Here is a 13,006-nt window from a genome sequence, read left to right as displayed (position 1 = left end):
CTTTGAGAGGACACGCGGCCGCCGTGCTCGCCCACCGGAGCCCAGGGAGGGGAAGGGGCGGCTGCCAGGTCCACCCCCACCCCCACCCCGGTCACGATGAGCTGCGCCTCCTGGTGCCCGGGACATCCGCTCGAGGCCCTGCTCAGCCTCCATGGGGCCTGTGAGGCCTCGTCCCCCACAGAGCATGTCTTTCACGGGGCGGGGAACGGTGTCAGGGCCCTGGACCCCAAGTGTGGCCCTGGGGGAGAAGCAGGGCCCTCTCCATGCCGCCTCGCTTCCCCGGAGGCTCCGCAGACCCCGCTGTGCTGGGCCTCCCGCCCGCCCCGGCCCCTCGCTGGTCCTCCAGGCGGCGGGAGCGCAGGTGCAGCCGGCACAGGCCCTGTCTCCTGCAACCGGGAAGCCCCCCAGCCTGAGCCCAGAAGTGCTGGTGCACACAGATCCCCCCTGGTCCCCAGGTGCAGGTGGCCAGCCCAGTGTCCTGAGAAGGCCACGCCCCCCCCCCCAGGTCTGGTCAGGCTGGGTTGAGGGGGAACGGGGCCCAGGAGAGAGCTCCACACCCGAGGCCACTGTTGCTATAGCCCCTGCCAAGACCAGAACCTGGGCCCCAGCAGCTGCCCCTGTGGGTGATGCCTGGGGTCGGAGGCAGGCCAGGTGCCCCCTTCCTGCTGGGCCTGGACCGGGAGCCCTGCCTGGGTGGGTGGCCTCTCAGTGGGGCACTGCTGAGGCCCCGATATCCTCTGCCCCAAGAGCATCCCCCCCAGTGCAGCTGCCCCCCAGGGGTCACCTGGGCCTGGACCCCACCCCCCAGAGGGAGGAGAGGGAGTGAGGGTCTGGTGGTCCCCCCAACACTTTCCACCAGGGGGGCTGCCCTCCCGCCGTCTTCTGAGGTCCCGAGTGACAGCTGTCCATTGTGGCCCATCGGGGTCCCGGGCCCCTGCAGCCGGGGGTGAGCCCAGGAGAGGGCAGCACGGCCATGTGACCTGTGGGCTCGTCTGACCAGTTGCCACCGCTGGGCTCCGGCGCCGCCACTGGCGTCCATCCACCCAGGGCCTGCCCTGTGGGTGCCCAGAGCTCCTCTGAGGCCCGTCCTACCCTCTGCCTCTGAGGGTCTTGCCTTGCCCTTCCCCAAGCACCTGGCCCTCCTGGCCCCCCACCACTCACGTCCAGATGCCACTCGTCCCCCCTCCAGAGAATTGAGGGGTCGGGCCCCGGGGCAGGGGGGCGGAGGTGGGGAGGCAAGGCTGGACAGGAGGTGTGTCCCGGGGGAGGTTGGCCCTGCTGGAGGCCCTGGGCAAGGCGGCCTGGGTCCCTGTGGCCGGCAGGGACTTGGAGCCAGCCCACAGCAGCTTCCTGGCTCCCGGCTCGGCCGCCTGCCCAGGCTGCCCTGGCTCCACTTTGGACTTAAATTCACAGGATTAAAAAGGTCACACACACCCCAGGGCAGGCAGCATGGGGGTCACCTGGCATCAGAACCCCCTTCCCAAAGCCATTCTGGGGGGTCAGGGATCCCCCTGTGGGTTTAGGGGAGAGAAGGTCGGCGCAGGAGAAAGCCCCTCCCCCGATTCCTAGCAGCCCCGGCCTCCAGGACAGGGGAGTGGGCAAAGGCTTGGAGGGGTCAGAGATGGCCCCACCCCCACTTTTGGGCTCCCGGGCCATCCTGCAGCCCAGCCTTCCCTGCTTGGGGCTGGCCCAGCGAGGTTCCCTACTCCCCAAGGCCTGGAGGTGAAGGGAGCCCCGAGTGGAGGGGGTGCTTTTGGGAGCCTCCTGGGGTCCCTGTCCCCACCCCAGCTTTCACTGCCTGCCACCTGCAGCCCAGCTGCCCTCGTCCTCCCTCTCAGCTGTGCCCGCCTGTCTCTAGTCCGTCCTCTGACATGACCTCTTGAGGAGCCCCGGCCGCCGCCACCCCCCATGCCGTGTGGTCAGGGGGCGACCGCAGGTGCAGGACTCGAACCCTGGCCCTCATCTGGGAGGCGGGTGCCGGGCGCGCCCTCCTGGAAAGAGGAAGCCGCCCACTCGCAGCAACAGCTGCACGGCTTCCCCCTCCCCCCCAAGCTGGCCTCAGGGTGGCCCTCGGCCTGCACCCCACCCACACCCGGCCCGCCCTGCGCCCCTCTCCCTCCCCCCTGCCTGTCCTGCCACAGGGTCATCCCTTCTGCTGGTCAAGGAGAGACCAGCCGGAGCCCCGCGGGCAGGCCCGAGTCTGGTCGGGGGGTTCATGAGTGTCCCAGGCCGCTCCCCACACTCTGCGGGCCTGGCCTCTGGGCAGCTGCTGTCCCAGCCCTGGCTGCACACTTGGGGGACCTGGGGGGCCACCACCTACAGGGAGATGGGGATCCTGTAGGAAAAATGGGGGCTGGTCCACCCTTCTGGCCCTCAAAAAGGTGGGGCTGGGACCCTGCTGGGCGGGCCCACTGGGATGAGAAACCAGGGGCTTGGATGGGGTCCCAGACCCTCCCCACGGAAGCCACTGCCCTCTGGGGGCAGCCGCCCCGCCCCCTCCTGCCTGCCCCGCCCATGGCCAGGCCCTGGGAGGGGTGCGGACAGAACGTTTGGGGCCTGGATGCCCGCCAGCCCCTGCCCCCCGCGTAATGATGACGTGCGCCCTGCCGGCCCCATGCACACAGCCATCTGTGCCCAGGCCTGTGCCAGGGGCTGCGGGCCGCGGCTCCGGCCCTGGAGCAGGTGGCCCCACCGCAGGGGGTGGACAGGCAGGTGGAGCCAGCCCGGCTTGTCTTTGGAGCGTCCTGTGCCGGGCAGGTGTCCGGCCGGGCTGGGGTGGGGCCTTCTGCTCTCGCCCGGCCTGGCAGCCGTATGTGCAGGAAGCGTGGCCCAGGTCCCTCCTGCTGCCACGGGGGCCTGTTCCAGGAACCTCCGGGGACAGGGCACCTTGTGAAGGAGGCAGCTGGAGGTCGGGGCTCAGATTCCCATGCCCAGAAGGCCCCCCTCAGAGGACACGTGTCCAGGGCCACCTGAGTCCAGCTCCGGGCCCTGGCAGGGTTGAGAAAGAGGGAAGGCAGGAGAGGCAGCCTGGTGCCCAGCAACAGCCCCTTGGCACTGAACTGCGGCCCAGGGACAGGCCTGGACAGGCGGGCTGCGGCCAGGCCCCGTGTCCACCCGGAAGGCTGTGGGGTGGCCCGGCGTCCGTGTGCTGGTGTGCACAGGGAAGCCAGACCAGCTTGCACGCAGGCTTGGGGGTGTAGGTGTAGCTCCCCCCTTCCTCCGCCCTTCCCTGCTCCCCCCAAATCTGGCCAGGCTCCTTGGGCAGCTGGTGCCCGGCCGGGCCCACTCCCGTGAGCGCCGACTCCCTGGCTGCCCACCCCGGTCTCTATCCTCTGTTTTGGTGGGGTTCCCAGGTCCACAGTGGGGATGGGAGTGGGTAGGCAGTCGTCGGGAGACCCCGAAAGCAGGCTGCACGTCGCGCCCTCCAACGCCAAGCCTCCCAGGCTCTGAAGAGGTGGGCAGCCCTCGCTGGGCCTGGCAGCGGGGTCTGGGGGCTGGGTCAGGCCCTGCTGCTGTGCCTCAGGTTCATGTCTCGGTCAGTCCTGGTTCCCTGTGGAGGCACAACCAGAGCGGCTCCGGTGGGACCAGCAGGCATGTGCCGAGCTGCGAGCACGTATGGGTGGCAGACACGGGGGCAGGAGCTGAGGGGCACAGCCCTCCCGCTGCCCAGTGAGTGGGGGCAGGCCCGGGGGCTCCGCTGGCCAAGAGGAAGGGGCTGGGCCCCAGCCGTGAGGAGACCCAGGTCCCCAGGGGCTGGCAGGACAGAGCCAGGAACCAGAGGGGCAGCCGTACCCCGTCCACGCCAGGGGTCTCCTAGCCGTGGAGGCCGGCGACGGCTGTAAGCATGTACGTGCTTGTGTGTGTGCACACGTGTGTGCCGAGACACGCGTGTGCAGGGCTGGGGGCTGGGAGGAGGGAGACCAGGATCTGCCCTGATGGGGCTGGGGCTCCTGTCACTCGCTGAGCTGGCACCAGGTTGGCAGAGCCTGGGCAGCCGCGGCCGGTCAAGATGGTGTCCTTCCCTTCTTGGTGCCCTGGGGGCAGCAGGGGGCCGAGTTCTAGGGGGTCTAAACCCCCAGCCGGCGGGCCCTGGAGGCCGTGGGGCCCACGCCCTGACTTCCTGTTTCTAAGGAAAAAGTCCCAGAAAAGGCTCCGTAGTTTGGGGAGGAGGCTCCCTGCCAGGCTGGGGGGCGGAGGGGGCTGGGAGGTGCTGCATCCAGAGCGGGGGACCCAGAGGAGGGCTGCAGGGGTGTGGCCTGCGGTCTCCCCGCCGTGGCCCCTCCCCGAGGCCATCTGGTTCCCTCCACCCGCTTCTCCAGGCGGAGGCAGGGGCTGGCGGGACCGGCAGAGTGTGGGGGGCCCGGGGTCGGGCTCCTCCGCGGCAGGTGGCCGCCCACTACCCCATCTGCACCCCACGCTGGGGGGACGGGGTGCCCGGGCAGAGGGCCCGCCCCGCCTTGGGGCGCGCCCCTCGCCCCCAGCGCAGGGGAAGGCGGGGACGGGGCGGGACGGGGGGTGAGAATGCTGGTCCCCAAACTTCCCAAACCCCTGCTCCTCCGGCCGCTGGGAGCCGGGCTGGGAGGGTGCGCTGGGCGGGAGGGTGCGCTGGTCCCCCGCAGCCCCAGGCCCGGGGCCTCCCGGCCGCGCCTCCGGGGAGCGCGAGCCCCCCCGCCCCTCCACACGGAGGCCCGGCGCACGGTGCCCGGTCCGGGCGGGCGTCCTGGGTCAGGCGGGCTGGGGCCGCTGGGCCGTGAGTCACCGGCCCGCCCTCCGGGGCCCGCGATCAGAGGGCACAGCCCTTCCTCCGGGGCCGCCTCCGGATCCGCGGCCGGCGGGAGGGCGGGCTCCGCCCGGGGAGGGGACCGGCCACTGCGCCGCCTCCCCCGCCGCGGCCGCGGTTCCCCTCGCGCCCCCTCGGAAAGCGCGACTCAGCCCCGCGCCCCCGCCGCCCGGTTTCACTTCCCGCCCCCGCCTGGCGTCGCCCGGGCCTTGCAAACGCCCGTCCTCCCGGACCTCGACGGCGGGGCCGCGGCTTCCGGGGGGAGGAGGGGGCGGGGGGGGGCAGTGGCGGCCCCGCGCGCCCCGCCGGCTGCAGTCTCCACGCCTGCGCGGGCCTGACCCTCCCGCCTCCCCGTGCGGGACGGGGCCTGTGGGCGGGGCCTGAGATCAGGGCGGGGCGGGGCCTGTGATCGGGGCGGGGCCTGAGATCGGGGCGGGGCGGGGCCTGTGATCGGGGCGGGGCCTGAGATCAGGGCGGGGCGGGGCCTGTGATCGGGGCGGGGCCTGAGATCAGGGCGGGGCGGGGCCTGTGATCGGGGCGGGGCCTGGGACTCCGGGCGGCCCTCGCGGGGCCTCGGGGTGCAGGGGCGCCTGAGCGCGATCTACCTTCCCTCCCTGCGCGGGAAGGGGCTGGGGAGGCGGGCACCTCGGGGCGGGGAGGTGTCTCGGGGGCACGTTGAGCTGGAGGCGCCGCCCCCGCTGCATGTGGCTGCGTTCGGGGTCCCCGCGCTCCGAGCGTTCACCCAGTGTTCGAATTCCGAGCGCCCCGGCCTGGGGTGGTGGCGGCGGGGGGGGGGGGGGGCCCGGTGCGCCCCCAAACCCCGGCTGGCGGTGAAGGCGAACTGCAGCTCCCGGGGTTCGGGGAGGGGCGCGGTTCCCCGGGCTGGGCGGGCGCGCCCCTGGGTCTGCGTTCGAATCCAGCTTGGCCGGCTTTCTCTGGGGTCCAGCCCCGGTTTTGCACCGTTTCCGGCGGGAAGCCCCATCCTTTAGGACCCGCGTGCCCGCCGCCCCCCGAGCCCCGAGAAGCGCGTTCCCACGGGTGTCAAAAGCGCCCCTGCGCCCAGGCTCCGCCGGGTTCCACAGAGGCGCCGGGCAGCCCCTCCTCAACGCCCCCAACCAGGCCAGCAGGCGGGCCCCGAGCCAAGTCACTCCAAGGGCCGGGGGTGGAGGAGACCCCAAGGCCAGGGAATGCCACACGGGGCCTGCGCCTCCTTTGGAAACGCCGGCCTCCCTCCCCAGGCGGTGACCCCGTATTCACACCCTTGGGACCCCAGCCGCCCCTCCGGCTCATCCAGGCCGGGCCCTGTCTAGCCTCCCGCTCCTCTCCCCCCACCAGCCCCAGCTGCCTGGGCCGCCCTCTCCTGCCTCCTGTCCAGCAGGTCCCTTCCTGACCGGGCCTGTGGGGTCCCAGGTGCACCCAAACTCCACTCAGGGCCTCGGCCTTCAGGCCCCCGTCCGGTTTCTGCCCCCCTTTGCCCTCTGCCTGGTGGCGTCCTTGAGAGGGGGTTCCCCAAACCCCCGGAGGGCCAGCGCCCCTGAGCCTTGGGCCCGCGCCTATGTGTGGGAGGCCAAGGAGGGCGGAGGGGGTGGAGGTGGGCAGCACCCCTCCCAGGCCCCTTCCCAGGCCGCCAGCAGCGGGGCCCACGGGGATCCACGCACTGGGCTCTGGAGCGTTTGTGGGGCGCCCTGTCCTCGCCCCCGTCTCTGGCTGTGGCGGGGGAAGGGGCTGAGCGTTCTCCGCACCCCTGGGAGGAGGGGTCTCCAGCGTTTGGGGGAGTGTCACTGTCCCGGAGCCCCATGGGGGGGCGGCTGGCCTGGTGGCTGAGCCCACACATCTGGCGGGGCCTGTCAGGCTGCCCGACTAGACAATGGCGGCCCTATTTATAGTGTCTGTCCCCGTTGGCCATGGGGTGGCCTGCCTGCTCCTGGAGGCCTGGGGCCTGGAGCTGCCGTGTGGTCACTGCCTGCCCCCGTCGCTGCCCCGGCCACCCCCAGGCTTGCTGAGGGCCCCTGGGTGACTCAGGGCCCATGGGCAGGGCCCCAGGGCCGCACTCCCCACCTGCTGGGCCCCCGCCCGGCTCCCAGGGTCCCCTGGGCCCGCCCAGGCTCAGCCTCTTCCGTCGGAGAGGCCTGGGGGGCCCGCAGTGGCCGCCCCCGGGGAGCCGTGTGCTGGCCGGCCCAGGCTGCACAGGACCCGGTCTGGCAGGCTGGGCACCAGGGCACCGGGGCACCTCTAGGAAGCCCTGCCCGGGGCAGCTCCCCAGCTGGCCTGACACCCGCCTGGCACGGTGACCGGGCAGCCTGGCCAGGCAGTGGGAAGGGAGGCCGCCCTGGGGAGTGTCCTGGGTGACCCGCCTGCCAGGGGCAGAGGAGGCTGGGAGGGGCTGCCGGTGCCAGGCAGGCCGCGGGGCGACACGCAGACAGGAAGGGCTCTGTGTTGTGCTGGCCACTGGGCCGGCCCTGGGTGGTCTGAGAGGCTGGGCTCTCTGCTTGGTGGGGGGGCAGGGCCAGTGCTCGCCTCTTTCATCTGTCTCTGTCTCTCTGCCTCCATCTCTCTGTGTCTCTGTGTCTCTCTGTCTCTGTGTCTCTGTGTCTGTCTCTGTGTCTCTCTCTGTCTCTGTGTGTGTCTCTCTGTGTCTCTGTGTCTCTCTCTCTGTCTCTGTCTATGTCTCCCTGTCTCTGTCTCTCTCTGTCTCTGGCTCGCAGACCCCCAACAAGGACGAAGCTGCCTCTCTCCGGGCAGCGCCCCCAGGTGCCCCAGTGTGGCTGTCACTCAGTAAATCTCCGTGGAACGAGTCACCGTCGGGGCCAGTGCCTGGTCAGAGGTCAGAGCAGGAGGAGGCCGCAGGGGGCAGGCCTGGGGCGAGGGCTGTGCTTGGCTTTGGCCAGGGCCAGGCCCTGGAGCCCCCTCCCGCGCCTCCTGGGGAATAAGGTTTGGGGGGGCCTGATGCCACCCCCTCTACCAGCCCCTGCCCACAGCCCCACCCAGAATGGGGCGAGGGTGGCCTGTGCCCAGACCTGGCCCATGGGGGCGGCTCCCTCTGGGAAAAGCCGGGGGTCTCCAGGCCAGAGGCAGAGGGGGCCCCACCGGCAGGCCTGCGGGAGGGCCTGCCCAGCCTGGATTCTGGGGGCAGCGACCAAGTCAAGGTCACGCACTGCCCTGTTCAGCCACCTACCCGGTGGGGGAGGGGCAGGAGCTCAAAGCTCCAGAGGGAAGTTACAGGGGCGTCCCCCGGGCTCCGCCCTCCTGCCTCCCCCACCCCATGCCACTCTCTGGGGCTGGTCACCAGGTCTCACCTTGTGCCCTAGAGGCTGGCAGGACCGGAGAGGGTGCTGCCCTGTGAGCCTCCCGGGGACGCTGGGCGGCTGCTGGCAGGTGGACGGGCAGGGCCGGTGGCCAGGCTCTGGGGCTGCCCCTCGGGTGGGGGACGTGGGTGCTGCGGGTCACGAGGCCTGTGGGCAGCCGGGGAGCGGCTGGCAGGTGGGGCCTGGCCTGCAGCCACCTGGCTGCTCAGGCACTTCATGGCCGGACACTGCCCAGCAGCCCTGACGGCCAGGCCAGCGTCGGGGCCACTCAGGCCACCCTGACCCTCCCTCTTCTTTCATTTTGTTAAGAATCCAACGCCCTGGCCGGTGGCTCCAGGTGGTTGCGGCGGCGTCCTGGCCACCACCAGGTTTCGGGGCGATCCCGTCAGCGTGTGCGCCCGAGGCAACTGGTCACGGTTTCTCTCTCCCTCGCCCCCATTCCTCTCTCTAAAGTCAATTAAAAAAACAAACAGGTCCTGGGGGGAGGATTAAACAAAAAAAACCTGAAAGAAAAGAATTCAAAGTCTGTCTGGGGAAGCCGTGGACGTCTTGCTCCCTGTATGATTGTCAGTTTGGCTCGAATAAACTCATAAAAATTCTTAAAATAAAAACTTCGTATGGATTTGCCTGTGGGACACAGTATAGACTGGGGGTCGGGGGGGGAGCGGCTGCCTCAGGTCTGAACTCACCCAGCACCCCGAAGTGCAGGCCAGGCCCGGCGCTGTGCCCCCCACCGGCCTGCCGCCCACCAGCCTCCCTGCCCCTCGTCCACCACCGCCCATCGTCCCGCGGGGCCTGGCGGGGGCGGGCAGTGGGTGGGGCAGGGGACCGCAGCCTTCATCACCCTGACCCCCCACCCCCCGGGATCTAAGCGCCCCCAGGCCTCACGGAGCAGCCCCGGCCCCAGGGCAGCGTCAGGGGCCCAGCTTGTGGTCCCATTGGACCCCTAGGCCCTGGGGCCCCGCCTGGTTTGCTTTGGTGACTGGAGAGTGGGGTTCACACGTGTCTGCAGAGAGTTTACTACGCAGGAGCCGGCCCCGCCCGAGTCCCCAGGAGCCGCGTGTGGCTCCCGCCCTGAGCTGCGTGATTGGGGTTAATTCCCGGGGCCTCCTGGCGGGGAGACGCAGCGGCTGCCCCTGTGTCCGCACCGTCTTCTTCCCACACTGAGACGTCGTTTCCGTGGTTTTCCTTCGACAGGAATGAGTTTCGTCTTGAAGAGAAGGGAGAGCGGCTGATTGGCTGGGTCCCGGGGCAGCCGCGGGGGGAAGGGGTTTGCAGAGGGGGGCCGGTCACTGGGGCCCGTGGAGGCCCTGCCCTGCGTCCGGGCGGCCGTCACCCTTGCGGGCGGCCGTCCCACCGGCTCTACCTCCGCGGCTCCGGGCAGGAGCCCCCCCCGCCCCCCCCACCCCCCGCCCCCTGCCGAGGTGCTCTGACCCGGAGTCAGCGGCCCCCACGCCCACCGGGCACCGGCCCGGCCTCTCCTCACGGCCCGCCCGGCGGAAGCTCTGCTGAACCAGAAACCTGTGGCCACCAGCTCCTGGAGCCTGAAGGGGCCCCAGCTGCCCCCCCCCCCGCACCCCCGCTCAGGCTCACAGTTATGTCAGCTCCCCCAGAGGAGGCTCTGCACCCCTTTGCCTCGCTGGCTCTCTCATTCGCTCCCGCGTGGCCCCGGAGAGGAGCTGGGTAGGGAAGCTCCTGGGGTCCTGCAGGGCCCGCTCCATCCTCCCACCCACCGCTGATTGGTGCTGAGGGAAAATTGGTGGGAAACCTTCCAACAGAGACGCCGGGAGGGCGGGCGCTGGGGTGGCGGCCAGGGCAGGTCGGGAAGGAAGGGCGGGCGTCGGGCTGAGGCTGGGCCTCTTGTCTTCCAAGTCAGAACAGTGATCCCACGTGGCCCCACCTCTGAAGGCCAACCAGCCTCTCTTCCACCCACAGTCACCTGACCACCCATCTCTCCACCTGTCCATCCATGTGCTCGTCCATCCACTCTCTGCCCACCCCCTCTTCCCACCCACCACCCATCCACCACCCACCCATCCACTCACCCACCAATGCATCCATCCACCCACCCACCCACCCACCCATCCACCCACCCACCCATCCATCCACCCACTAATCATCCATCAACCCACCCATCCAACCACTAATCCACCAATCCATCATCCATCCACCCACCCACCCACCCATCCATCCACCATCCATCAAACCACCCATCCACCCATCCATCATCTACTTCATTCATCCACCCATCTACCCACCCATCCACCCATCCATCCACCTCATTCGTCCATCTACCCACCCACTAACCCCCACCCTCTTCTTTCCATCTGCTCCCCCGACCCTCCAGCTCATCACCTGTCAGTCCTTCCTGCCTCACCCCCCCACCGGGCTTGCCTCCAGCGCCTCCCTCACTGCCTGGCGCAGGCGGAGCAGGTGCTCCAGATCCACGCTGACCAGCACAGGTGAACGCGGCCCCTGGAGGCCACACTGCGCCGGGCCCTGAGGCCGCACAGACGCCGCCCAGGAGACGACGAACAAGACAGTAAGTAAAGCCGGGGCGAGCGAAGGCGGGAACACGGACCCAGGAGCCAGTGGGAGGAGTCGCTGGGGTGGGTGCGCGAGGGGCCGGGAGGCCTCCCGAAAGGGCCGAGGCAGGAGAGCAGAGCAGAGGAGAGGAGGGCCGGGGCGGGTTCAGCTGGGGGGGGGCTCGGGTCCTGGTAGCGACTGGGTGTCACCTGATGTCACCTGCTGGGACCGTGCGGGCTGGGGATGAGCTTCGAAGGGTCGGGCGGGAACGCGGCTCGGGGCATGTTTAGTCGGACGGCCTCCCACACCCCGGGGAGGCCGCACCTGTACCCTGAGCGTCGCTGTACCCCGAGCCTCGCAGCTGGCCGTCATGGTCTGGAGCTGGGGAGAGGCCCAGGGAGGTGGGACGGAGCCCCAGCCCCAACGCTGGGCGGTCAGGGGCCTGGTGGGGTTGCCGTGGCAGCCGTGGTCCCTGAGCCATGGGAGGGTGTGGGCCTGGCTCAGAGGGTGCCCGGGGGCCCCGAGGGGATGTGCTGACAGGAGCAGGCCCTGCTGGCCCCTGCCCGCGCCCATTTCCCCGGGAGGAGGAAGCGGGTGGTCAGCTGAGAGGACGGGGAGGAGAGGGACCAGCGGGCGTGCATCCGGGTTCTCTGGGACGGGTGAGCCCACGGGGAGGGGCGTCCAATGACGGCGGCACGGCCCGCCCTTCGGTGCTGAGCATGTGTCCGGCCGGGCCCCCCCCGCCCCCCCGTAGCCCCCGCGCGCAGCCCGCCAGCCCTGCTCGTCCTGGGTGAAGCTCAGATGTGCAGCCCATTTCTCGAAAACCAATCCCCTGACACTGGCCCCCGAGTTCTCCTTTGGGAGCCGGTTCTGAGTCCCCAGGCCGCCCGCAGCCCTGCGTCCCCACGGAGGCCGGGGCGAGGGGAGGAGGCGAGCGGTCAGCTGGGCCGGCTGCGCTGCAGGACGGGGAGCGCGTGGGGTGCGGACGGCCACCCGGAGCCACCGCCACGTGTCGGGGTAGAGGGGCTGCGCGTCGTCGTTGTCAACATTGAGCACTTTATTAACACCAGGGGTTCTGGGGCGTGGGGGGGCTGCCTGGGGGGGGCCGCCTGGGGAGGGGGGGCCGCCTGGGGAGCGTGGGGGCCGCCTGGGGAGCGTGGGGGGGGCCGCCTGGGGAGGGGGGGCCGCCTGGGGAGCGTGGGGGGGCCGCCTGGGGAGGGGGCGGGGGTGGCGCCCCGGGAAGCAGCGGCGGCGTTTCTGTCCTTCAGGATGAGGTGGTGTCCGGAGGGGACGCCTGTCCCCGGGGGTGGGCGGCCCTCCTGGGCCCAGGCTCGGGGGCTCTCTCCAGGGCGGGGGCGCTGCTGGCTGGGCCCCTGGCGGACACCCGGAGGTGTTTGAAGGCCGTGGGCAGCCTGCGGCCCAGGAACGGGGGGGTGGTCACGTCCTGGATCATGATGACGTACTCCCCTGTGGGAGACAGGAGAGGCTCGGACTGACCCACCCCCCATGGCACCCCAGAGCCTCCCGCCCCGCCCCCACCTGCCCGGACCTGGCTGCCCTCTGCCCAGCTGCTGGGGCACACGGTGAAGAAATGAATTTGGGCCCTGGCTGGTGTGGCTCAGTGGATAGAGCATCGCCTGTGGACTGAAGGGTCCCGGTTCAGTTCCCGGTCGGGGCACAGGCCCGGGTTGTGGGCGTGATCCCCAGTGTGGGGCGGGCAGGAGGCAGCCGATCCCTGATTCTCTCTCATCACTGATGTTCCCTCTCTCTCTCCCTCTCCCTTCCTCTCTGACGTCAACCCTACATAATAAAAGGCTAATATGCAAATAGACCGAACAGTGGAACGGCCTGTTGCCATGACGCACACTGGCCACCAGGGGGCAGACGCTCAACACAGGAGCTGCCCTGGGGGTCAGTGTGCTCCCACGGTGGGAGCCCTGCTCAGCCAGAAGCCAGGCTGACGGCTGGCGAGCCCCATGGCCTCTCCCTCCTCCGTGGCAGCCGCTGTGGCAGTCGCCGAGGGCTCCCGGACCGCCGAAGGGTGCAGGCCGGGCAGAGTGGTCCCCCCACCCCCCAATGCACAAATGTCACACACCCGGCCTCTAGTAAAAATATATTTTAAAAAAAGAGATGAATTTGGGCGAGTGAACTACCTGCACCCTCAGGACACAGGCCCGGCTGCAGGTGAGCTCCTGGGCAGAGCTGGGGCCCGACTGGAGGGCAGGGCTGTGAGGGGGGCAGGGCAGGGCCCATGGGGGGTGCGGGGTGGGGCGGGCAGAGAGTGCCCTTCCCGCTGGGGCCACGTGGCTGGGATCCTTTAGAAAGTACCTCCCCACCTTTTAGGAGAAAAATAATTCACTTCCTCTAAAGTGTTTTTCCAAATAACCAAGGCTCT

At 70.2% G+C, this 13,006-nt stretch overlaps 1 protein-coding gene across 1 annotated transcript in view; it reads right to left on the bottom strand.

Moving 5' to 3' along the window:
• Positions 1-11,831: 11,831 nt before the first annotated feature.
• MORN1 (MORN repeat containing 1) overlaps positions 11,832-13,006 on the bottom strand; it is a 28,061-nt gene continuing 26,886 nt past the window's right edge. The window contains exon 14 of the mRNA XM_036307603.1: positions 11,832-12,078. Coding sequence (XP_036163496.1) covers positions 11,876-12,078 — 203 coding nt within the window. The 3' untranslated portion in view covers positions 11,832-11,875. The remainder of the gene's footprint in view (positions 12,079-13,006) is intronic.

This window comes from Myotis myotis, unplaced genomic scaffold, assembly GCF_014108235.1.
Source record: "Myotis myotis isolate mMyoMyo1 unplaced genomic scaffold, mMyoMyo1.p scaffold_m19_p_48, whole genome shotgun sequence".
NCBI lineage: Eukaryota > Metazoa > Chordata > Mammalia > Chiroptera > Vespertilionidae > Myotis > Myotis myotis.
This window is presented reverse-complemented; position numbering and strand designations above follow the sequence as displayed.